The 27,348-nt window shown below is 44.2% G+C and overlaps 1 protein-coding gene across 5 annotated transcripts in view; it reads right to left on the bottom strand.

Moving 5' to 3' along the window:
• Positions 1-27,348, bottom strand: part of LOC137425734 (uncharacterized) — a 331,211-nt gene that overhangs the window by 181,890 nt on the left and 121,973 nt on the right. For 3 of the 5 annotated variants that reach the window (XM_078775548.1, XM_078775550.1, XM_078775551.1), the window contains 5 exons: positions 23,480-23,534; positions 13,240-13,433; positions 12,696-12,805; positions 11,893-12,062; positions 11,565-11,690 (listed from right to left, as the gene is read on the bottom strand). The exons of the other annotated variants lie outside the window; for them this stretch is intronic. In XM_078775548.1, the coding sequence (XP_078631674.1) occupies positions 11,565-11,690; positions 11,893-12,062; positions 12,696-12,805; positions 13,240-13,433; positions 23,480-23,534 (655 nt within the window). The remainder of the gene's footprint in view (positions 1-11,564; positions 11,691-11,892; positions 12,063-12,695; positions 12,806-13,239; positions 13,434-23,479; positions 23,535-27,348) is intronic. 5 annotated transcript variants of the gene reach the window in all.

Genomic DNA, 27,348 nt, shown 5'->3' with positions numbered 1-27,348 from the left:
CTGTGGTGAGGTTATTGCCCAGAAACAACTTGCTTTCGTCTCCTGGAAAGCAAATCTAACGGAAGGAAATCTCATTTCCTTTCACAAAGCCCGAAACAAGTGTGTGTCCACCCTCAGGAGAGCCAGGAAACAATATCTCTCCGTTCTCAGGACCGAACTCTCTTATCTGTCTCCCTCTTCCAAATCCTGGTGGCGTCTGGTCAAATCTGTTTCTGGTGTTTGTTCCCCCTCCATCCCCTCCCTCACCTCAAATGGCCACACGGCTGACTCCGCACGTGAAAAAGCTGAATGCCTCAACTCTGTGTTTGCCTCTAAATCTTGTGTCCCAAACCCATCCCTCTCTGTACCCACCGTACCCAGTCGTACCCAGCTGCTCCTGGACTCTGTGTCCTTTCCTCCTGACAAGGTGGAAAAGTTTCTGTCAACCCTCGACTCGGATTCTGCAACTGGACCTGACGGCATCAGCCCACGGGTCCTAAAATCCTGTTCTTCCGCTCTTTCACTCCCTCTCTCTGTTCTCTTCACCCTCTCTTTTGCTCAAGGTCATCTTCCATCTGCTTGGAAATCTGCCAACATCACCGCTTTGCACAAAAAAGGTGCAAAAACAGATCCCAGCAACTACAGACCAATCAGCCTTCTCCCAATTATCAGCAAAGTCATGGAATCCATCATTGCTTCAGATATGAAATCTTTCCTCTTCTCCAATGGCTTGATCTCTGATCATCAATTTGGTTTCAGACCTGGACACTCTACTCTGGACATGCTGCTTCTGCTTTCTCAACAATGGATGGAGGTCCTCAATGCCAAACAGGAAATTAGAGCAGTCTCCCTTGACATATCACATGCCTTCGATACGGTCTGGCACCCCGCTCTGCTCACCAAACTCTCCTCTTTTGGAATCCATGGAAATCTCCACGCATGGCTGGCGGACTTCCTCTCTAGTCGTAGTCAACGTGTGGCCCTGAATGGGTTTCTCTCATCTCCTCTTCCTGTTCAGGCTGGAGTTCCACAAGGCAGTGTTCTCGGCCCTGTGCTTTTTCTGGTCTTCATCAATGATCTCTCTGACTCTCTTGAAAATCCTCTGTATCTCTTTGCTGATGACTCTACTCTCTGTCGCTCCATTCTTCATCCCTCAGATCGGCAGTCTGCTGCCTCCTCACTCTCTGCAGACCTGGACAAAATCACAGACTGGGCAAACAAGTGGAACATGTCTTTCAATCCTGACAAATCTCACACCCTTACGATGTCTCTCCGAAAAGACCGACTGGACAACCCTCCCATCCACTTTCTGAATAATCCTCTCCAAGAAGTTCTGTCACTCAAGCTTTTGGGTCTCACTATCTGCCATGATCTTTCCTGGGAAAACCACATTTCAAATCTGGCCTCCAAAGCCAGTCGCCGACTGGGCATCCTCCGTCGTGCGAAGTCCTTCCTTGGCACACCTGAGCTCCTCACCACATACAAGGCTTTCATCTGCAGCTCAATGGAATACTGCTCTCCCCTCTGGGCTGGTGCTCCTGCCTCACACCTAGCTCGTCTTCACGCTGTTGAAACCAAAGCATTCAGAATCATTGGAATCTCCCGCGATGAAGCTAACTCCAAGGGCCTCTCACTCACTCACCGCAGGCAGGTTGGTGGTCTTTCCATCTTCTACCGACTCCTCTCTGGCCTTGCCCCCCCAGCTCTCTCTGGGCTCTGTCCCGCAAATATTCCTACAGGTCGCACAAGATCTGCCTGCAACCCTCTTATGGTCAAACTGCCAAAATCGAGACTCTCTGCTCACCTTCACTCCTTCATTCCTCTTTTCTCCCGCCTCTGGAACAAACTCCCTCACGCTCTTCAATCCCACTCCACCCTCCAGGTCTTTAAAACAGCTGTTCACCACCATCTCTTATCTTCCCCCATCCAAAACCTTGATCTTTTCTACCCCCGCTAATTTCAGCCCAATTCCACTTTTTTGAAATACCAACTTCTGTCCTGGAAGTCATTGGTGTCCTTGTGTTTTATACTTCTCCCTCCACCCCCCCCCCCCCCCTTCCCATGCCTCCTCCCCCCAAGCCCTCTCCCTTCCACACATCTCCCTGCTCTCAAATGTTGTGTTTGTGTGCTTCCCCTTCTCTCCCCATCTTGTTTTCCGCTCCCGCTTTTTGTGTGTTTTGTTTGTCTGGTTGATTTGTTTGTGAAGTAAATGTTAGCTCTTTCACGAGCCTCGATTCAGTATACAACAACAAAAAAAAAAAAAAGGTTAAAAACGTCATACCTCTGAAACCATGTGTAATTTATTATATTTTCCGGTTCACGATCAATGATCGATGTGTGTGTGTGTGTGTGTGTGTATATATATATATATATATATATATATATATATATATATATATATATATATTGCCCGGTTTGGCTCCGCCCCTCCGGAAAGCGCGTGCTGTGTCGCGCTGTTGACGTTCGCGAGACGAGGCTGAGGGCACGCGGTGCGGCTTAAGGAGAACTCCAGAATAAACAAGAGACATCCATTTTAAAAAATATTTTCTTTTAATTAACGATATCTGCCAAACCACGCATCCTATCGCAAATTCCAAAAGGACATTTTAGTAGATTGATATGCTGAACAGATCTGTGAAGTTTCCCCTCGATCGGATCAAAAATGAGGGAGGAGCTCGGTTTTAAAGGTTCATGCTTAAAAACCTCATAACTCTGAAACCATGTGACGCACGACGTCATGCTCCCTGACTTTTTTGTTCGTCATGGGTATGCGATTCTGCCTGCAAAGTTTGGCCTCGATCTGTTCAGCCGTTGCAGAGAAAAAGGGGTTTTCGTGTTTTCACGAAAAACAATACGGCGGACTAACCACGTGACCTGTGACGTCATAATTACCATTAAAATATTCTACAGACCGAGTCCATCATATGGTGAAAATTTTATCTCAATCGGTCCTATTATTGCAGAGAAAATCTTTTTTAAAGGAAATTAAAACTTAAAATGGCACTGAGTTAAGGATCATCAGAATTATCAGAATTCCCAAAGTTCAAAGTGCCATAACTTTGTCAAAAATGATCGAAACGTCGTGAAGTTCGAACTCGATCTGTAGCTTATCATGAGGAAACCATGTGCCAAGTCTGAAATCATTAGCATTAAGAGTTTAGAAAAAAAGTCCGGAAAACTGTTCTTTGCGTGACGGACTGACGGACTGACAGACAGAGGGACGGAGTTCAAACTTATAGTCCCCTCCGGTGTAAACCGGTAGGGGACTAATAACTTAAAGGTTAATGCTTCTGTCAAAAAATGTTTTTTTTGTGTGTGTTTTTGGTACTAAACAAAATCAAACATCCAGACTTGGCAATTCTCATACAAAGCCACAACATGCTGAACTATGAACTATGATATGTTTGGATAATTATCCATCAAAGGAGAATCTATTTCAATCGCTATCGGACATTACAGTGGAGATCAAGTTGAAATGAAACCAACTAATGATCATTCTAAATGTGCACAGATGAAACAAAAAGGCTGGAATAGGCGGGGGAGGGGTTTGCAACACAAAATATCATGTGGTTGAAGTTTCGCATCGATCTCTGAAGCAGTTCTGGAGAAGAAGATTTTAAAAGGTTTTTATTTTCAATCCAATATGGCTGCCAAACCTATGGCTAAATCCAATATGGCTAAATGCCAAACCAAACGTGACTGATTACATCATCAATTTAATTATCTTGACAAGTGTCTTCGTAGATCACCCTCAATCATTTTCAGATAAGGATTTTGATTCATCGAGTTATGGCTAGCATACCACTTCACCGATGAAGTCATCATTACCAAGCTTTATTCCCCATGGGGAGTGGTGACATGTGCCAAATTTAAATTTTTTCTGCGAAGTGCTTTTGGAGATGTCCAAACTTTTCCCTTTAATCAAATATGGCTGCCATGCCACATGACCGATGACATCATAGTTGCCGTTAAGAAATTTTCCACGAGGAGTAGCTCCTATGTTGAAAGTTTAGTATCGATCAGATAAGCGGTTGTTGAGAATTTTTTTTATTAAAAGTGAATAAGAGAGCAAAACTGTGCCGAAAGAATTAAAAAAACAAGAAATATGTCGTGCATAGCACAATACTCGTGAAATCTCTAAACTAGGATGTTGACCTTTTGGCCTAATAATAATAATAATAATAATTCATTTATTTTGTATAGCGCTTTTCCAGAAGCCCAAAGGCGCTTTGACAGAGTGGCAAACATAATGCATAACAATACATGAAAACAACAATTGCAAAAAAGACAAGAATCAATAGGGAAATATTTAAAGCAAAAGGAGGGAGAAGGAGAAGAGATAGTCAGGGGTTAAATGCTGTGGGTTGAATGTTGAATGCAGTGTTGAACAGGTGGGTCTTTAGTGATGTTTTGAATGTGGTGAGTGAGGAGGAGTCTCTGATGGTGTGAGGTAGTGAGTTCCAGAGGGTGGGCGCAGCGATGGAGAAGGCCCTGTCCCCCCAGGATCTGAATTTGGTCCGGATGGAGGGGGTCAGGAGGTTTGTACCAGCAGAGCGGAGGTTGCGGGTGGGAGTGTGTCTGGAGAGGAGGTCAGCCAGGTAGGATGGGGCCAGGTTATGGAGGGCTTTGTATGTCAAGAGGAGGATTTTGTACTGGATTCTCTGGGGGATGGGGAGCCAGTGAAGCTTGTAAAGGACGGGGGTGATGTGGTCACGGGTCCGGGAATGGGTGAGTAGACGGGCAGCGGAGTTCTGAATGTATTGGAGTTTATTGGTGATTTTTGAGGGTGAACCATAGAGGAGGCTATTGCAGTAGTCCAGACGGGAGGTGATGAAGGCGTGGATGAGGGTTTCTGCAGCCGTGGAGGAGAGGGATGAGCGGAGACGGGCAATGTTTTTCAGGTGAAAGAAGGCTGACTTTGTGATCTGTTTAGTGTATTTGTCGAAGGAAAGGGTTTGGTCAAAGATGACGCCAAGATTCCGGATGTGAGGGGAGGTGGATACTGGGATACCGTCGATGTTGAGGGCAAAGTTATGGGTGGATTTTGTGAGCGTTTTTGGGCCAATGATGATTATTTCAGATTTATCACAGTTAAGCTTGAGGAAGTTGATTTGAAGCCAGGATTTTATTTCAGTGATGCAGTTTGTCAGGATAGAGTGGGTGTCGGTGGAGACGAACTTGGTGGAGATGAAAAGCTGGATGTCATCGGCGAAGCAGTGGAATTGGAGACCATGACGGCGGATTAAGTGACCGAGCGGGGACAGGTAAAGGATGAAGAGGAGGGGGCCAAGAACTGAACCTTGGGGGACACCTTGGGGGAGGGGAGCAGTGGGGGATTTGCAGTTATTGATGGAGATGAACTGGCATCTGTCATAGAGGTATGATTTAATCCAAGAGAGGGCAGTGCCGGTAACGTTAAAGGTGGATTCAAGTCGGGTGAGGAGGATAGTGTGATCGATGGTGTCAAAGGCAGCGCTGAGGTCGAGGAGGACGAGAATGTTGAGGTTGCCAGCGTCAGAGGAGAGGAGAAGGTCGTTGGTGATTTTGAGGAGAGCAGTTTCAGTACTGTGGTTGGACCGGAATCCGGATTGGAATGTTTCATACAGGTTATTGGCAGAGAGATGATGTTTGAGTTGAGTGGCTACAGCGCGTTCCAAAACTTTTGACAGAAAGGGTAGGTTGGAGATGGGTCTGAAGTTGTTTAGGGTGTCAGGGTTTAGACCAGGTTTTTTTAGAATGGGGGTAACAGCAGCAATTTTGAGGGAAGGTGGGACGATGCCTGTAGACAGGGAGGAGTTTATTGTTGCAATGATAAGTGGAGAGAGAGCAGGGAGGGAGGCTTTGACAAAGCTGGAGGGGATGGGGTCAAGAGTGCAGGTGGCAGTTTTCATTCCTATGAGGAGTTCAGAGAGGTCAGTAGGGGAGATTGGGGAGAACCGAGACAGGGGATGGCAGGACAAGGGGGGGCAGGTGGTTGGAGGGGGAGCGGGTGCGGCGGTGGTCAAGCTGTTGTAGATGTTGTCAATTTTGCATTGGAAGAAAGAGAGGAAGGAGATGCAGTTGTCTACTGTGAATGACTGGGTGGTGGTGTTCAGGGGGCGGAGGAGTTTGTTTATTGTCGAGAAGAGTGCTTTTGGGTTTCCGGAGCCAGAGTGGATAATTTGAGAGTAGTAGGCAGAGCGGGCGCGGGAGAGGGCATCTTTGTAGTGTTGTAGGTGGTCCTTGTAGGCTTGGGAGTGAACTGTGAGACCCGTTTTATTGCGGAGTCTTTCAAGTTGGCGAGCACGAGTTTTCATCAGGTGGAGTTCAGGGGTAAACCAGGGAGCAGAATGGGTGAAAGAAACTGTTTTGGTTTTTACAGGCGCAAGCTGGTCAAGGCAGGAGGAGAGAGTGTGGTTGTAGTAGTCAGTGAGGTCAGAAGGGGTGTGGAGGTCAATGAAGGGAGAAGTGGACATTTTTTCAGAGAGGGTGGATGAGAATGAGGTAGGTGAAAGAGCGTTTAGCTTACGGAAGTTGATTGTGCGATAATGCCTTGGTGTTGGGGCGGGGATGTTGATGGTCAGAGTGATGGCTAAGTGGTCAGAGAGGGTGAGGTCAGAGCCATAGAGATGGTGCAAATTTAATCCAGTGGAGCAGACAAGGTCCAAAATGTGACCACGGATATGGGTAGGAAAGTCGACATGTTGAGTGAGGTTAAAGCAGGTGAGTAAATCAGTGAAGTCAGTGGTTATTGTGGAGTCAGTGGAGTCCATGTGGATATTGAAATCACCAAGGAGGAGGATTGAGGGGGAGAGGGAACATAGCTGGGTCAGAAAGTAGGAGAAGTCAGACAGGAATGATGGGTGTGGTTTGGGAGGGCGGTAGACGACAGCCATGACTGACTGCGTGCGACCAGAGAGTTTTAAAGCCAGGTGTTCAAATGATGGAGCAGATGAGATGGAGATGAGGTTGGTCTTGATGTCTTGACGGTGGATAACGGCAATTCCACCACCTCGGCCCTCCGAGCGTGGTTTATTGACGTAGGAATATCCATTGGGTGTGGTGAGGTTAAGTGTGTAGTAGTCCAGAGGTTGTTGCCAGGTTTCGGTGAGACAGAGAAAGTCCAGTTTGTTATCCAGGATGTATTCGTTCAGGATGAGGCATTTATTGTTGAGGGACCGGGTGTTGAACAGGGTGAGCTTGATGTTGTTTTGAACAGCAGGGATGAATTCAGGTGATTTAGCCAGGGTTCGTAGGCAGGAGGTGCGATCGTGTGCGTTGCTGTGACCAGGTGCGCTGGGACGAAGAGTGAGAGTGCGCTGAGCCGACCAGAGGACGGGGATGGAGTGACCTGATTGCAAATAAACAAACTTACGACCGGAGCCACGGTGAATGTACCTGGGTTGTTGGAGGAGTCCATTTGATTTGATGGCAGAGATGCATGATGGGGTGGAGCGGGTATTGAGCAGAAGAAGCCTTGCGGCGGAGTACCTCAGAGCCATGCCAGGCAGGAGCGAAGGGACGAGTACGAGGCCAAGGTCGAGGAGGCAAAGCGGCAAACGCAGCGGCAAACGACTGCAGCCGCTAATCAAGACCACAGCGGCAAACAGCCACCGCCGCAAACAACGGGAGCGGGCCTGAGGAAACAGTGGAGGAGCCGGGCAGGCGAAGCCAGGAGCAGAGCCGGGACCGAGCAGAGGGCAGACCCAACAGTCAAAAATCCGCCACGACCACCAGAAAAGCAAACTATGTACAATGGCCCAGTCGGAGAAGCGGCGAACAAGTAACGCCAGCGTCCTCTCCAGACCGGACCGGAAGCGGAAGTGCAATAACTTGTGAACCACTGCCTATGTTGACCTAAAATATAATTGGTGATTGAATTCAGTGTCCAGATTTGCAAATCCTCTTCAAATTTCAAGTCAACTGGATTAAAATTGAGAAATTGAGGATTTTAGAAATATGACAAAGTTGGTGACATTTGGCCGATGTTGACCTGATTGACCTTTTGATCCCAAAAACAAAAGGCTTCTTGCTTATGACCAACTCTACCGTTTGGTGCAGTTTTGTGAAGATCGGTTAAAAATTGTGACTTGTAGGCGACTGACAAACAGACAGAATAATGCACAAGACCAACTAATATACTTGAAAAATCTTCGATTTTCGCAAGAAATAATCAACAAACCAACCATAACTTATACCAAAGCACTGCCCTATATGAACTAACTTTAAAAAAAAAAAAAGAATAAATTACGAAATATAATTTGACGTGAAAGAGACAGAGACACAGAGAGAAAGAGAGAATGAGAATGAGAAAAGAAAGAGAGAGAGAGAGACACACACACACAGAGAGCGAGACCGAGAGAGAGAGACAGAGACAGAGAACGAGAGAGAGAGACAGAGACAGAGAGCGAGAGAGAGAGAGCGAGAGACAGAGACAGAAAGACAGCACTGAGATTTAAAAAAGGGGGGGGGGGGGGGGGGAAGAGAAGAGAAAAGCCAAAGTGAAAAAAAGCAGATGCTCATAACTCGAGTTATGGTCTTCAATGATTTTCAAAAGTCACAAGACTGACTGACTGACCTTTGACTTATTGCACCTAAAATTTAATCCATTGATGTTCAACTTTGCATTACCAATCGCTACTTGTGCCAAGTTTGGTTGTAATCGTGCAGTGGTTCACAAGTTATTGCAGTAACAAAATGATTTTCAATTAAAGGGCACATGTCTCATTGACCTTTTGAAGCGAAAATGCAATAATCAGTTCATCTTTGTATTACAGCCTATAGTTATACCAGGTTTGGATCAAATTTCTTCAGTGATTCACAATGTATTGTGGCAACAAAGATTTTAAATAAAAGGTCACATGACAATCGACCTTTGACCCGGTCAACCCAAAATCTAATCGGTTCAGCTTTGTATCCTTGTACATGCCTTTGCCAAGTTTGGTAAAAATCCCTTCAGTGGTTCACAAGTTATCGCGGTAACAAAAATCCGTTACGCACGCACAGCCGGACGGACAACCCGGAAAACATAATGCCTTCAGGGGAAAAAGTCAAAGGGTAGAATTCAGGCACTTCGACCTCAGCCTTTGGAAAGAGAACTCTGTTACAAACCCAGAGAAGAACTTGCTGTTAAACTCGCACCATTATATAAATTTTTTTGGATCCAATTTTGGGATTTTTTTCAATTTTGTAATTTTGATCACACCACCTATTAGAGGCCATTTTTAGAATCAGTGCCCCTAAATTACTATAAGAAAGTGTTCTCACTTTTATAACATTTGAAAAATCTCATATTTGGCCAAAGCAACCAATTAGCGGTGGTACATAATTTTTACCTTATCAGATTAGCGGGGGTCACAATTTTTACCTGATCGTGGTGGGGAGGTGGGAGGGGCTAAACAAAATTGAATACTCGAAATATTTTAGACATGCTCTATAGGGCGTGTGTAACGAAAAAAAAGACGAGATTAATGAGAATATTTTCAAAAACGGGGTGTTTGATGCACCCTAGTCTGATTGAGGCCTATGTCAAAATGCCACTTTTGCAGCAATTCGACCATTGGTTGAGGTGTAGGAAATGTATGCACATTGGTGTTGCTACATCTCAGCAGTTACTAGCTCAAATGAAACCAAACTTGGCAGGTGACCTCACTGTCCTAAGCATGACAAGCATACAAAGATTGTTGAACATGCAAAGTTGATATCTCGTGTTAATAATACAAAATATATTAAAGTACTCTTAGAATTTAGGCTTTACTAATGCAGGATATCTTGTTTCCGTTAATCAATAAAATGCAGATATCTGATGCTTCAAGGATGGAGAATCCACAGAAAGCAAGAAAACAGAAACATATCAGATCCACCTGTGTTGTTATCTCCATATGCAGGTTTTAGAAAGTGGAACAGAGCCATCACAGGTCTCAAAGTATCCACCTTAGTGTGTGTATGCACATGCGTATGTGTGTGTGTGTGTATGTGTGTGTATGTATGTATGTATGTATGTAAGTATGTATGTATGTATGTATGTATGTATGTGCTGACTGGATGCTAAAAATGGCATAACAATTCCTGTTGTGGGGTGGGTTATGCTATAGATGGCCTTACTGTCCTGTTGGAAGGGGAGTGGGGGAGTGGGGGGGGGGGGGGGGGGTTGGGAAGGGGAGGAGTGAGTGAGTGCCTTCCCCCTGTCCCCAAACGTCACAAGCACCGCCCATTCGCCGGGCGACGTCATTCCCTCCAGCAGGCCAGAAATCTCTGCCATTTCTTTCACTCCACGCAGCTCTTTGGCTTCATAGGCCTCTGGTGTATATTTTAAGACTAAACAATGTGTTGTCTATCGATAATAATAAAAAAGGTGTGTGTGTGTGTGTGTGTGTGTGTGTGTGTGTCTGCTCCATAAATCGAAAACCATGACACATACCAGCCCTAAACTTTGCATGCACACTTTGGAGTGCATGAATGAAAACTGGGTCTTCGGGTGTGTTAAAACCCCTTTTTGAAGATGACCAACAGGGTGCTCACAACAAAAAAACAAAACTAAGGCTTACAAAAATGGCGGTCCGCCATTGTGGTCAGCCCTCTACGACATTGCTGGGTTCATAAGCCGCCATTATGTTTCGGCCTATTGAAATGTGCCTTGGAAACGCCATCGACTCGCACGGACTAATTAAAGCATATAATCAAAATCTGGATTCGGATTTGAGGATAAGATCCCATACCATAAATAAGTATCAATGTCTGGAGTGAAATCTGAAAAAGCTAACGTTAGCGATTCTTATAATCAAGTGTATTTTTGTAAGTAAGTCTGTTCTCATTCTGCACTGTCATCTTAATTCACACCTCCATAGCTTAGGGTGTTTTTTTTCAAGTTGCAAAATGCTTCAACTTTATTCCCATTTGTCATAATTTAATTATTGTGAGGGCAAACACCCAATACAGAGAAACAGTGTGAACAAAGCATTGCTTCTTCTTCAAAGCATGACAGAGAAACTCAACCACTCATGAGTTTATGCCAAAACATCAACATTAAAAAAAACAACGTACACTTTAGAATTCCCTGTGCTTTTGGCAACATACATAATATAGATTACTTAAAGGCTCCCTTGTTCACCGCTGTATTGTCTGGGGTCATGGCGTATGTAGAGCCTCACGGCTATGAAAACAGCCTAAAACTTAAAGACAAAGAATTAAAGATCCCTCCTCCATATTCAGTGAAGCAACGGGTGGAATTTTCTCGCGGCGGGCTTAGGACAATGGAATAACCTGCCAAGTTTGGTTTTCTTTGAGAGAGTAACTACTGAGATATAGTAACTTCAATCGCCACAAATTCATGTACCTCAATAAATGGTCAAATTGCTCCAAAGTGGCATGTTGACATCGGCCTGCCCCAATACGACATTAAAAACAAAGTCTAAAAGAGCGTTTTTAATGTTAACATATTTTTCCCCCGTCTAAGGAGATATCAATGAACACAATAATGCACATCAGGTTGGACCAACTTTTTCATTGTTGACCAAATTTACCAGGGATGGCAAGGAAGCAAACAGGCTGGATCTTTGATACAAGTTAGAAGAGAACGATGGCGAGATAGACCCGATATAACTCACGTGAAAAGTTCAGCCATGGGGATGCCTCCATCTACAAGCATGGGAGTCATGAGCTCAGCAAGGTACATCCAGATGTGTGGGATGTCAATAGCCATGTCTTCAGAGATCTCTAGTATCTCACTCAACCTGCAACATATTAGTCTATCAGCTCAACCCAAGCAGAAACCTTCCTGACACAATGCCTTTCACTACAAGTAGATAGTTTAGACATACACAAAGACTAAGGAGTATTTTGTGAAATGGTCACAATACGTGGAAAATTTGATGGCAATAACAAGCAGTCTCCAAACAAAACTAATGTCTCGTTCCGTTTTCTTAAAGCACATACCCGTGGAAATACTGCTGACGTGGAAGCATGTCATTATGCACTAGCTGGCACAGCAGGTTACCCATGTGTTCCCGGGAAATTGTGCTGCGCTCCAGCGTCGATTCGATGCCAATGCGCACAAACACTGACAACTGGGATACCTCCAGCTCCCGGACGCACTGCATCGCTTCCTGCCAACAAAAGCACCCAATGGTTGCCTACAAAGCAGATTTTAATGTGCCACATTTACAGTTCACGTTTTGTATGCCGTTGACAGGCCGGATCTGAATTCAGACCCTGAACAAAATCGAATCAGCTTATTCTTGTCACCGACCCACTTATCCACAAAGCTTTGTCAAAACCCATCTACAACATTTTGAGGTATCACGCCATATATAGTTTTTTGGCCCAATCTTTCAATGGTGAAGATTCACTTAAAAAAAATAATTAAATCATCAGATCCAGATCTTCACCAAAATTTAATCAATCAGTTCGTCACACACACCCAATCTGTCCACCAAATTTCATCAGAATCCGTCCAGAACTACGAGACATCCTGCTCACAAACAGACAAAAAGACTGGGGTGAAAGGAAAACTTCCGTCCACCTTCGGTATTGGAGGTATAAAATAAACACCGCAATGTAGAGTTGCTATGTCTCCCAGAATGAGACCACATGTTCAGTAGCACATCTCAATTTGATTGTGAAATAACCACTCGGCCAACTTGACAAAGAATAACAAAAAAAAACAATCATTTATGGGGGAAGACCCGGGTGGCATGGGGAAGCAGAACAGCATCACCAGCGCATTTTGCCAACAACACCTTAAGGTCATTGAGGTGCAGAAACTCCTCGATTATAGACCGAGATTTTCTCTCCATCTCTTCCTCTGTGAGCTTTATGGGGGGTGCGGCTGGTGGCGGTTCAACCTTGCCTGCACACAAGGAAATAATACTTTCACTTACAAGCCACACAACATTAGTGCAGTCCCCCAATAGCACCATAAAATGATTTTTGCAGATTAATAACAATTTAACAGAGAGACGTCTATAACAATGGAGGATTGATTACATGACTCGCTGAAATTATCAAGTAATAATCAAAGAAAAGAAGGGATTGAACAAGGAAGCCGCAGAGATTGATCAACTTGTCCAGTAAATAAAACAGCACATATTAGTCAAATAAAACCTGTAGAATGTTTTTAGTGTCAGTAAATGCACAGCACAAAGTCAATTTCAGAGGGTTGAGCTGCAATGGCCAATCTGGAAAATGAGCGTAGTAACTCCATCACAACGATAAGTGATAGTTTAGTAAAAGGAGAGAGACTGGCCCGTAATGACAGCAGGGAGGAACAAAGAGTCAACGCACCAGCACGGGATTCTCGGACCCGCCGCTCATCCTCACGCTCCTTTGGGCGCTCTTCACGGCGACGTGGCATGCTCTCGCGCTCTATATCAACCTCCCGGCTCCGCTCCTCCATGAGCTCCCTGCCAAAGCTACCATTGCCTGTTGTAGGTAGTTGGCGGACATTGCGATCAGTCCGGTCACGACCAGTGCTGCCTCTGCAATAACAGAAAAAAGAAGTAAAATAAAAACGAAAAAAGTCAGGCGAAGTGAAAAAGAGTTGGTCCTTTCAGCATTCTCATTTGAACCGATTGCCCATGATCTCAGGGGACCCAGGTTCAAATCCTTTATACATGTATTTGTCCATTGTCTAATAATGTCCTTGCAATTCACACAAAAGTACACTTGTGTAGTCCAATGCGTTTGCCCTGCATGTGGTTTATGTACAAGCTCCTCCATAAATGTTAAATCAACGTTTAAAATACATAAAAATAAAATAATCAACAAAAAACATTTTCCAAGAACAGAAAAGATCAGCAATCTCAATTAAGCCAATGGAGGTACAAAAGTGAAGTTTGTCTTTTGCTCAGTGACAACTGTGATGAGCACCCAATATCACTTTGCTCAATCAAAATAAAGACCAATTACTGCACTGGTCACAAGAAGGAACCTGGAAAAACAAACAAACAAAAAAAAACACGCACGCACGCACGCACGCACACACACACACACACACACACACACACACACACACACACACACACACACACACACACACACACACACATACGCGCACACACACACACACACACACACACACACACACACACACACACACACACACAACTTGTAAAAGCTATTTTATATTTGAAGTTATAACCTTAACTTATAAGCAATTGACTGGTTTTCCAACTGCCAGGATCATCGGCTGGGCACCCTGTTTCATCGAGGTTTCGATCCTTTCCACCCAGAACCTCTCCAAATGGCGGATTCACAACCTTGGCCGCAGGTCCACATCAGCATATTATTCAACATCAATGGACCCACAACCTCAAAGTTGTGTCCCGTCAGTCAACACAGCAATGTGATATCCTTATTCAAACGTATTTACAGACTTGGCATTTAATATGGAATTATTTTTTTTCCTTGACTTGGGTTTACTTTCTTAACTCAGTATATCAATCTGGTGAGTTTCTTTTACACTTTGGTGATTTCTTTGTTAAAAGAACCATGTCACTGATTGTCTGTCGCAGCAAGAAGTCAACAACAGGATTATATCACAGGTGGGTCGCAAAATGTACGGGCAGGTGCATTTGATGATTGGCTTCACAGTCGGGTATACAAGGGTTGTTGCATTCTGTATTCATGGAAAACAACTGCTGCACGTCTCCAAAAGTTATTGCCGCTTCCTCTGGAGATGGTCCGTCAACTCGACAATGCTGTTTGTCATTGAGTGGTGGCTTTACGAAATTACGGCATAAAACAGCGTGCTATTGCTCGGCAGTATGGCATCATTCAAGGTCAGGTGTCAAAGATCCTGAAACGAAATGCTCAGAGAGGTGTCCCTGCTCAGAGAGATCACGTGACTGGAATCACGTGATCTTCAGTGACGAGTCTAGATTTCTGGTCTATCGTCAAGATGGCCGCGTCCGAGTGCGCAGACAAGTGCATGAAGCCTACAACAAAGATTGTATAGTGCCAAGAGTCCAAGCTGGAGGTGGTGGGGTGACCGTTTGGGCTGCTTTTCATGCAGGGAGCAAAACTGACCTGGTTGATTTGAATGGAAACCTGAACCAGTTCAAGTACAGGGCCATTCTGGAAGAAACATTGCTTCCATTTGCTCGTGCAGCCTTTCGAGGAAACTTTGTCTTCCAAGATGACAATGCACGGCCTCATCGTGCTCGCATGATCCTACACTTTCTTGCTGACCGTGGTGTAGAGCATTTGGAGTGGCCTGCCATGTCCCCGGATATGAATCTGATAGAGAACTTGTGGGCAGAATTAACGCATCAAATCGACCACTTGGACCAGCAGCCGACCTCTGTGCGTGAATTGCAGCAGGCTATTGTCACTGCATGGCAAGCGATTCCTGTCCAAACCTTGGCAAATCTCGTGAACAGCATGCCTCAATGTGTACGTGCTCTCCTGAATGCTCGTGGGGGTTACACGAAGTACTGAACTGTAATTTTACTGTCCATAATCCCAGTCGTAATTAAACTTTTGATTTTGTTAAAAAAATTTTTGGCTAATGTGCAAAATAAAGAGATACTTCTGGAAAATGTACAGAAGTTTAACACAGTACTGTCCATGAATTGAGTTCGATATCAGTTTACATCACTTTCAAGGATCAATTTATTTGTTTCGGAATGTCAAATGTGGTTTTTGTTTCTTTTAAAGGTCACATTAACAAAATCTAGAATAATTTCAACATAATTCCAATGAACTTTAGGTTCTAAGACATCTTGAAAAGTAAGTTCACCCCCACAAAAAAATATTCCATATTAAATGCCAAGTCTGTAATTACTGCTTCTATTTAAAGTACTAGGGCATGCCCGTACTATATATATATATCTAAAATTATATCCCCCCCCTCTATTTACATGAAATGGTTTGGTTCATGAAATGTTTTGGTCCATTCGCAACGCCAAAGCGAACGGCGAACGCTTTACATGAAATGGTTTGGTGCATGAAATGTTTTGGTCCATTCGCAACGCCAAAGCGAACGGCGAACGGCTTGGCTTGCGAGTACAGAACTGCTACCATCATCAAGTAGAAAGAGAAGAGAAAAAAAATGAAAAGGAAAAACATTCCAAACCGCGAGGGAAAACAACACGGCACGTCGACACAACAACGTGTCCTGTGATTGGCCGTACGTGGCTGCCAGTAGCTGCCCCCAAAAAAAAGCTTTCACCGTCCGGCGACTGAATTTAAGGGGAAAAATAAAACGCTCTTCGCTTAAAACAACGCCCTTTGCTCTGACTGAATTGGGACAATGTTTTTATGTTTTTAATTGAATTACTATCCGTAATGGCGCACGCTCTCACGGGAGCTCCGGAAGGTCGTATATCGCAGTTACGATGAATCGCAAATTCGTTTTTATTAGTTTTAAAACATAGTTTAACGCCAACATAGCGCCAACATAGTTTGCAAACGTGAAATAAATGAATACGCTCTCAAATGTGCCATCCGAGGCAGAGTGTGTTCGCCACGTTCGGCACACGCGATAGCTCGCTGCTCTCTGATTGGTTGAATCGTTTTTTGGACATAGCTCGGTAAGTAATTGTCCGATTAATATGAAACCTTGAAAAGGCACATCCTCGGGTCCCCAGCAATATACCTGGCAAGTTTAAAGTATATCGGACCCGTGGTTGTCGAGAAACAGCGGTCACAGACAAACAAACACACAGAGATTACTGGAATTATAGATAGACTAGGGCATGCCCGTACTATATATAAGCTAGGACGTGCCCGTACGTGGGTGCCCGTTCCTTGCCAAAAAAAAAAAAAAAAAAAATTTTGTGTAGGGGTGTGTGTGTGTAAACATCCTAGGGCGTGCCCGTACGTGGGTGCAAAAAAACATGCGTGCAAACAACAACAACAAAAAAAAACTTTGAAACCACGTGGCAGTAACGACCACAGAACCCCCCCCCCCCTCTATTTACATGAATGGTTTGGTCCATTCGCAACGACCACAGAACCCCCCCCTCTATTTACATGCAATGGTTTGGTCCATTCGCAACGCCAAAGCGAACGGCGAACGGCTAAATCGCCATAGCTCGGTAAGTACTTGTCCGATTAATTTCAAACCTTGAAAAGGCACATCCTCGGGTCCCCAGCAATATACCTGGCAAGTTTAAAGTATATCGGACCCGTGGTTGTCGAGAAACAGCGGTCACAGACAAACATACAAACACACATACACACATACACACATACACACATACACACAGAGATTAATGGAATTATAGATAGACTAGGGCATGCCCGTACTATATATAAGCTAGGACGTGCCCGTACGTGGGTGCCCGTTCCTTGCCAAAAAAAAAAAAAAAAAAAAATTTGTGTAGGGGTGTGTGTGTGTAAACATCCTAGGGCGTGCCCGTACGTGGGTGCAAAAAAACATGCGTGCAAACAACAACAACAAAAAAAAACTTTGAAACCACGTGGCAGTAACGACCACAGAACCCCCCCCCTCTATTTACATGAATGGTTTGGTCCATTCGCAATGACCACAGAACCCCCCCCCCCCTCTATTTACATGAAATGGTTTGGTCCAAAGCGAACGGCTTGCGGTGTTTGGTAAAGAAATCGCCATAGCTCGGTAACTACTTGTCCGATTAATTTCAAACCTTGAAAAGGCACATCCTCGGGTCCCCAGCAATATACCTGGCAAGTTTCAAGTATATCGGACCGGTAGTTGTCGAGAAACAGCGGTCACAGACAAACATACACACATACACACATACAAACACACAGAGATTACTGGAATTATAGATAGATTACCACAAACTAATAATTTAAATCATAAATCACTTTAAATGACAATATACCAAGCCATAAACACATTACCTGATAGACATGGCCATTACACAGCACCTCCATCGAACCATCGACTCAAACTGTTATTCAAATATTCAAGCTGTCATTTATAACCGATTTTAACATGCTGCACTACGTATCCCAGCAACCACCAATCAATCATTTTAATTCATTACTTATAATGTATCTTACTATAATTCACCAAATGTCCATCCGTCTGTCTGTCTGTCTGTCTGTCCGTCCGTTCGTTCGAAGGTACCCTAAAAACTGCTGAACTGATCCCAACGATATTTTGGGTGGATAATCCTGGGATCTCCAGGAGTAAAATAGGCTATTTAGTTTTCTCAATTTCAGCTTTAGTCTCCAGAATTCTCAGGTTTGGACTCCCGCATAACATTCGCATAACGTTCCTTGTGACGATGTTTTCATTGTGACGATGTTGTTTTCCCGGGTGCCGCACAAACGGCTGCACAGATCGCTGCACGGCTGCACCGATCGAACTCGGCGACGTCGGACAAAGACCTTTTATAAGGACACGGGTTGAATCCCTGCTTGAGAGAATTCTAACCCATTTCAACTGAAGGAAACACGTATCAGGAGTACATACGACATAGCGATTGTGAACACGATTATCGATCAAGATTCACGATCACGATCATCGCGATCATAGTGTATCGATCACTGTGGGACATTTGGTGAATTATAGTAAGATACTGTTTAGATTTTGATGATTTGCGTGTGATATGATTTAACGGATGTTTATATGAATCGTTTAAAATAAAACTTTCAATTTCTGATATTTTACCTTTTCATTTGGGCCTCCCAATTGAAGCCCCGCCCATAGGGCGGGTACCGTTGCTAGTTTTATAAATATTATTTTTATCCAAACACCTCCATTATTTAATACTATCTATAAATAGTTTTAAACATATATGCTTAATCAACAACATTAATTAAAGAATTAACTTCACTAAAATAATTAATTCAATATTATTATAACAAATGTAATGCAATAGGAACTTGTTCAAATGAAAACCAACCAAACTTACATAAAAGGTGACGATGGAATTTAAAGACATTCTCACAAGACCTGATCAACCAATCAGCCAAATATCCTCTATTTAACATGATTCTGGTGTTTAACATAATCCAGCCTGGTGTTGGGCTCGCGGCTAGGGTGCCAGCTTAGGATCCTAGGATCCTGGGTTCGAATCCCGGTCGATCGCTGAATTAATGCCAGGGGGGTTGACTCAGCCTGTCATCCTTCCGAGGTCGGCTAATTGAGTACCAGTTCACTGGTAATTCCCTGTTTGTCGTAAAAGGCGACAAAAAGGGTTGGCGGCAGGAAGGGCATCCGGCCGTAAAACATTGCTTCAAAAAGGGGACCAACAAAAACAACAACAACCACAGTGCCCAAAAAAGGCCAACCCCCGCCTTGCGGGGAAAAATGGCCTCTAAAGGTGGTTTTTTTTTTGGTTTTTTTTAACATGATTGAAAATACCTTCTCAGCACGTTCCACAAAATCACCCTTCACTGAACAAATTCTTGCAAATCTAAGTAGCTGAGATGAGAAGACATTGTAACTCATTTTAATTGGTACATTGCCACCTGGAAAGGTGAACACAAGACTACAGTGAAACTGAAATCATCAACTTTATGATACACACTCGTACTAAAGCCATTCTGTCTAACTTTAACTAACACATCCAGATATACAGCAAGTCACTCTTGTTTACAACAATCAAACTATCTGGATAAATCTTGTAAAGTAGCCTATCAAAAAAGTTACAGTTAACCACACAAATATCAAGAAAGTTATAGTTAACCACAAAAAATATTGTTGTGGTTTTGGAATAAAGGTTAATTCCCCCTTGTAGGAAGACGCACCACAACATGAAGCCTCGCGATAGTTCAGTTATTTCTTAGTAAATGTAAGCAGAGTCCTTCCCTGTGTTTAGTTTTGCGTTGAGTAGGCCAGTGAGCTTAGGTGTTCTTTTGGCGCTGAAATGCCATGCGGCAGGCCTGAACAAGTCTACCGAGGCCGAAGGGAGGCACGGCAGGAGTGATCAGTAAGCACGAGCCGCCAATCAGGGCTCAAGGGGAGTGGCTAACCACGACGACCAGAGGCGGGGTTTGGAACATTCGAGTCAGGCCGGGGCGGAGCCATAAAACCCTGCTCCGAGTCCCCCCACTGCAGAAAGAGAAGTCCTCAGTTGAGTTCCCGGTGAGTTGAGTGCCCGGTGAGAACAGTTGAGAAAGAGAAGAGTTCCCGGTGAGTTCAGTTGAGAGTCGCGCAGCCCATGAGTTGAGAACAGTTGAGGAGAGAGAGACGGGAGATGAGTCAGAGTCGTGTGCTGAGTTACAGTTCCCTGTGAGAGTGAGTTGGGTTGAGCTTGAGAACGCGAGTGGAGCTGCAGAACGAGCGAATTGAATTGCCTATTGTACACGAACTTTCCCTGTGCTTTGCGCTCTGCGCTGTATTAATCGCGCGCTCGAGAGGCTGACCCGTGCTGGGCCACAGACGCGCGATTTCCTCCTACCTGCCTTCGCCTGCATACGTGCCGTGAACATGGGAGAGCCGGGCCGGGCGAGCTGCCCCGGAGCGACCGACGGCGAAGCGCGCTTGGCGCGCGAACATTCTTCTCTTCTTTTCCCCGTGTGAGTGAGTGGGCCCTTCGTCTGGGCACATAAGTTAACATTGCTAAGCATCTGCTCTGTGTCCCCTTTCCTTCATCCTGATCCTTGTAAATAATAATAAATTCTGTTATTCCTCTGATTTGACCGTTCCTGTCCCTTCCATCCATTGGCTTCGCATGGTACGAATAGAACCGCTCGAAAGGGGGTTCCATAAAAGTAACAGCCCGAGTCACGTGATACGCATCCCGCTTGGGCGTACTCGATTAAGCGTGGCTTGTGCGAGGTTCGATCCCCGCTTTCGTGGCAGCGTGGGTTAAAGGTACGTGCGAATTTGTCCCGATACCCTTTTTCACGTTTGCCCGGAAGTGGCGATTCGGCCTCGCGGACCCGAAGACCCAGGGGGAAAAAAGGGGTTTAAGCCCCCCCCCCCCTTTGTAACGGGAACGGGCTTCGGGAGATCTGCAACAATATCATCAAAAAAGTTATAGTTAACCACACAAATATCATCTATGTAACGACATGTATGAGACAATATTTTAGGTAGTCCGAATATTTTCTCCTTCATCAGTTTTTGCATAAATGAAAATTCACAGAAAATAAGAAAAATGTCCACTCATAGGGGGCTGCAATTCCCAACCATGGGAATACCCTTAACCTGTTGAAACATTCCACAAAAAGACACAAACGTATTAAACAAAATAAAATTAGCAGCATCCTTAAACTTCTGCTTATCAAAACAATGAAAACTTGAGTACTGTATTTATTTTTCGAAAAGAATGTTCTGTCAAACCTGACACATAAAAGCTTATTAAAAGAGCTAAAAACCTTGTCAATTACTTTGAAGAGTGAATCCCTTACTAGTGCGAAATCCAAATTCCGTATATAAAGTTGAAAAATCAAAAACCTCAACTGACTTGATATTGAGGCACCTAATCCAACCCAAGAACACCAAAGTAGAATTAATGCTTCAGAAAGTGTTAACACCAGAATTCTACTCAATTGCTAAACAATATTTCCTGAACAGTTCCCCAACAACTTGTAAGCCTGAGTTAACTCCAAGCGATAACTGTTTGGTGGTACATTGCCTGGCACCAGCTATAAACCTATAGTTGGTACCTGGTACCAGCTGTATGGGTTCTTATGAAGCTTTGGGATCCAGTAAAGCCGAGGAATACAAAGATTGACCTCTTTACATTTAATACTGAAATTATCAACTAAAACTTCCTGATGATCGGAGATAATATCCTGGAGCGACTTATGACAAGGAACATAATATGTGCTATTTCCTATACCAGTGAAAGTAACCGTATCGATGCCTCACTCTATTAATAAAACCTCCACATAAAACTTTTTACAAACTACACCAAAATTATTAGCAGCCTTATCCGCTGGAGCTATGACGTACCTATCATGGAGATCATGAATATCTTTACGAACACTCCGCTTGTTAAACACTGGTTTAGACCGACCCAGTGAAAGCAAGCCCCGACTAGTAAAAAACTTAATCCTATTTTCCAGGACTTCCACAACTCTGTTGAACCATGGATTGAAACGGTTTACAGACAACTTAAACTTGGTGCACATTCTGTTAATAAAATTAGAGACAGAATCTACAATTGAAGACCTAATGCAGCTCCAAGGTTGAGTTACTGCCTCCCTATATTTAGCTCCCATTTTCATCAGATCCCTAATTTCACAATTACTAATAATATTCAAATCCCCAGAAATTCACGTGTTCACAAGGACCATACAAAAAAGGGGAAGAAGAACACGCACAGTCGGTCTACAAGATGTCCTTTACCTTATCAATTCCAAGACTTTAAATAAATTTACTGTAATTGAATAAGGATTGTCCTATGGCCTTCATGAAGGTGAAATAAATTTTCAATGGGGTTAGCTCCATATAAAATTATCTCTAAGTTACATAAAATTATCCAAGTAAATAATTACAAATGTTAATAACGTTATTTGTCAATAACTACAAATTATCCAAGTAAATTATTATGACAAATTATCCAAGTTATACAAAATGTGTTTGAACTGGCCACGAGGCCAAGGCAGTCATTTTCCTGCCTCGACTACTTTACTCTTGGCCAAAAGTCGCAAAAACAATGGTGGTGGAGCACAATGACCTGTAGCAGACCGCTGTCGGGTTGAACAAGCGTGTTTTATAGCCCCTTAGATCGCCTTTTCCAGGCAAACAAAAAGCTAGTGTTAAATTTGCTTCACCAACCCACTGTGCAGGCAACAAACCAACTGGAATCTTAACATGGTGATGTCACCACTACACCATCCCATGGGTTTATTTTAAAAGAGGAAGGACAACAGTCAGAGAGATCTGATGGCCAAGAACAAACTGAATTTTTCATGCAGCAAAAAAGCTTTTGACTCATTAATTATTTGTGTAATCAATGGTGGCTAACTTAGAAGTATAGTACTGTACTGAAATAAAGAAATTAAAAAACAGTGAGTGGTTGGCACCAAATGGGTCCTGTAAAGAAAACAATAATATAAAGCTTTGTGCTGATTTCCAATGTACATCAACAATATTCCAAACTAGAGCGAAGTCGATGGCACACCATTACAAATCTCCACACTTCGCACATAGAGCAAAGTTGAAAAATGGCAAAAAAGTTCCGCCCGTAACGACCCAATACATTTTGAGGAACATTTTTTCCCCATTTTGACCAGTGACCCTCCTGGGGGCATGGACTAGGGTTCATATCCAAAAACTTATTACATATTTTATGCGTCTACCAATCAATGTTGATTGCATATACAGTTTCATTTGGAAAATGTTTTAAAATGTGCCCGTAATTGCATTTTTTGGTATTTGACCTTTTGAAACCACCCCAGGGGGCGTAGCCAAAATGACACTGCACTCACACTTCTTGCCATGTGGTGATCATAACTATCAAGTTTGGTGAATTTCTGCACAACCGTTTAGGAGATAGCGTGACTGACAGACAGACAAGACAGAGCCGATTGCAATTTCCCGTGCAAAGTTGACCAGCATACATGCAAAGTAAATCAATATAAACACGAAACTCGATGACAGATTGACATGGTCGAGCGACCGTTCATTTACCGCGAAATGGGCCTTCTCTCGTTGGTCTCCACTGAGACCGGTGAGGTCTGGACACCTGAAAAAAAATTTATTACGTTTTAAAAGAAAAGTGGCCTTTACCATTGCATCATATCAAAGGATGCATGCAAATGAACGACAAACAGCAATGTTTCTTCGAGTGAGTTTCATTTTTATCTGGGTGTTATCATTATTTTTGCCAATGTGAAAAGTAGTGTACAAATGAATCAAATGGAACTAGAACCACACTCTTCAACGTTACGACTTCGACCGATATGCCTCCGCCCACACTATTACATCATTATAATACTTGTACCAAGATGGATATCATAATAATGTCCTATAAGATGGACATTATAATACTTATACCTGGCATGACCTACGACCTTTGACATCTTGACCCCAAAATTTAATCAGTTCATGTTTACATCATTATATACACAAAGAATTAAGTTAAGCACCCCCCCCGTTTTTTTACAACCTCGCACATTACAAGTTTGTTGTCGTCAAAACAGTGTAATATACCCATGATATTGCTATATTTTCTGGAGAAGTGATATTATGGTCACATAAAAACATAACAATCATGCCGTTTTCAATATTTTATTCTGCATAATTTAAGGTGAAATTTTTTGGGAATTTTAGGCATATTTTCACCTCAATTTAAGTATGGAGCTATAGGTCCATCACGGACAGTGTGGATGACGTTTATGTTTTCTAACGTACAGTCATTGTTCTGAGAAGACCTCTAGCGATCTTTGCGTCAATAACGTCAATAACGTCAATAACGTCAATAACGTGTAATGTCAATAACGTGTAAGTGACGTCAATAACGTCAATAACGTCAATAACTAATGTCATACCAATCATTATTTGATCTCACATACCTTAGAATATATGCCAATGTATACATATACACAAAGAATATTGTTGTGAATATGAGAATGTGTTTTTTTTTATTTTGTGGTGGTGGTAAAATGTTGTAAAAGGTTGTTGTAAAAGGTTGTTGTAAAATATCACCCCTCCTCCCTCCGTTGTGGTTGTATAAAGGTCAAAGGGCGTTCCCGTAGTTAGTCCATAGAAAAACATACATGTAGGTCACGATATATCTTTTCTTTTGATAGTTATCTCTTATTCTGTGTTTTAGGATAAGGCTGTGTCTCCCATTAATTAAAAGTACTCCATTGCACCAGTGAAAGAGAATAGACCCCCTTTCCTTCCCATCCCCAAAAGCCTCGATTGCCCATATTACCTCCCCTCCGATCCAATTGCCGCCATTGGCCACGAGGCAGGGTTGGGGAAGAAAGGCGTGTCTCCACCTCGTCATAGAGGGGGAGGAGTGAACCAGCCCCGCTCGACCAACCATGAGCCAGGGGTTTGGCTGCAGAGGGCGGAGGAAGAGCGGTGGGGGAGGTTCGCAAAGGTTGAGGGGCGGGGGCCTATATAACCCAAGGCAGGGGTGTGGCAACGAGAGATGAGTTGGTCTGAGTCGGTTGCCAGAGGAGGGTCAGTGGTTGCGGTGGTGAGGAGTGAGAGAAAAGAAGAAAGAGTGAGGGTTTGGACCAGACAGGCAGACGGGAGATGAGCCTTTACCGAGAGACGAGAGGGAGTCCAAGGAGTTGAGTCCAACCAAGAAGTCCAGAGTTGAACTGCAGCTCGAGCCACCGCAACTGCATTTGCTGCAGCTGGAGCCACCGAAACAGCAGCCACAGCAGCGTGAGGCCTGGACGGCAGTTTGGAGCACGGCCGCGGAGGAGCGGCGGCTGCCCAACGAGTCAATCGTGCTGAAGGACCAGTGGACCTCCCTATCCCGCCAGCCATCCATCTCCCGCCAGTCCTATCATCAATTCCCCGCGTGAGTCAGTGTTCTGTTTGTGCTGTCCTGGGTTAGTTAAGTCTGTAGATAAGCTAAATTTGCACTGTGTCATCTGCGTCTTGTACTTGTAAATAAACTGAATTGCTTTTTGTTGCTTGTGTGTAAATAGTAAATAAATTCAGTAGTAATATTTCAAACCCTTTTGTCTTTCGTCTTGGCCTTCTTTTTCCTCTTTGCATTCGTCGCCTTTGTCTTTTCCCCATTGGGCAGCTACGGTGCGATACGGCCAAAGTCTGGGTGAATCGGGTGAGTTTGTTAGGTCGCGGTCTTACACCACCGCTCGGTCTATAACATCTAACCGCGATCTATAACAATTGGTAGTCAGGAGATGGGATTCGAACCTGGGACTAAATTTATTTAGCCCAAATTTTGGACACCAATTGTGTTAGTACTATAACAATTGGTGTCGAGGAGTGAGATCGGACCCGGAGCGCGTTTACGCGCTCGAAATTATAAAGCCGAAATTTGTTTGTTGTATAAAAATCCGAATTTTGAAATCGCGCCATGGCTGTTCAAGGCGACGGGATGCCGGTGGGAGAGATAGACGGGGTAGAATCGACCCAGGACCTCGGGGAAATGTATGTGGAAGAAAGGGAGGAGGAAAATGGCAATGTGGTTGCGGGAATATCAGGCGCGCAAAATGGCGCGCTCGCTCACGTGGTTGAAGGGTCCCAAAATAGCGGCGCCGCGGAGGGCGAGCCTGCGGTGGCGGCTGGGGACGCTGGGCAAACCGGGTTTGACCTCAGATTATTCTTGACCCAACTGAATGCAAAAATGGATAGGATGGAGGGCCAAATGGGGGTAATGGGAAACCAAATGGGGGTAATGAGGGACGAAGCAAGGGGTACCGTTGAGGGGTTAGACAATAATTTTAAGGGGTTAGACAATAATTTTAAGGAGTTAGACAAGAAATTTGAGGGGTTAGACAATGGGATAGAAGGGGTGAAACATGGGTTAACGGGGGTGGAAAATAGAATGGCTGCCCAGGAGAATCAGTTAGAGGGGGTGAAAAATGGGTTAATGGGGTTAGAAAATAGGATGGAGGACAAATTGCGGGAAATAGGGGAACAATCCGCCCGGGAAATCGAACAGATGGGGAACCAGATGGAGGAAATACGACGAGGGGTGAGTGAGGAGGTCTCGGGGCTACGCGAGGAGGTAAAGCGAGGCGAAAAGCGTATCGAGAAAGAGGTGAGAAATAATACGGCAAAGTTACAGGGGGGAATAGAAGATCTGACGGAGGAGGTGGAGCAGCTGACAGAGGGACAAACTAAGTTAGTGGAGCAGGTTCAAAAGAACACTGCGGTACTAGGAGGGTTGAAGGCGACACAAAAAGAAATTAAAAACGAATTAATAGCGACGCAGAGGCAATGTCAGATGGTAAGGGAGGAACTGACAATGAGGGTGGACGAGGTGACAGAGATAATGGAGACAAAGGACCGGCAGGTGAGGATGCACATAGAGACGGTCACGGTAGCCTTAGAGGACGAACTTGAGGGGACGCACCGAGAAATAAAAGAGGTTAAACAAAAATTAGAGGAAGTGGGAGAAGAGGTGAGTGAAATTAAGAAGGGACGGACAGAAACTAAGAGGGAGATAAAGGAGGAAGTCATGGAATATGTACAAGGTCTGTGTTCAAATCATGATGTGATGCTCACTAACCAAATAAAGAGTTTGCAGGTGGCAAAGGAGGTGCGGGGACGAGGTGCCAAGGTGAGTGGCAATGTACATGATGTGAGGAAAGCTTCAGTCGGCTTGGGGATTGGTTTGGATCCGGGTGTTCGTGAAAGGCCGTTGGTGAGGTGTGCGACAGGTCTGGTGTGCGAAAAAAGAGGTGTGCGAGAATGTCCGACCATGGGGTGTGTGAGGAAAAAGTGCACGCCGAGGAGTGAGTGTGCCGTCAGGAGTGAGCCGGTCGTAGCGCGTGTGCGAGGGAGCACAGGGAAGCGCGGTGTGGTGAGAGTTACGGAGGAAGTAACGAAGAAGTGTGCGCGGG

The sequence above is a fragment of the Myxine glutinosa genome, chromosome 4 (assembly GCF_964187855.1).
Source record: "Myxine glutinosa chromosome 4, kmMyxGlut1.1, whole genome shotgun sequence".
Taxonomy (NCBI): domain Eukaryota; kingdom Metazoa; phylum Chordata; class Myxini; order Myxiniformes; family Myxinidae; genus Myxine; species Myxine glutinosa.
The sequence above is the reverse complement of the archived record's forward strand: the minus strand, read 5'-3'. Positions and strand labels throughout refer to the sequence as shown.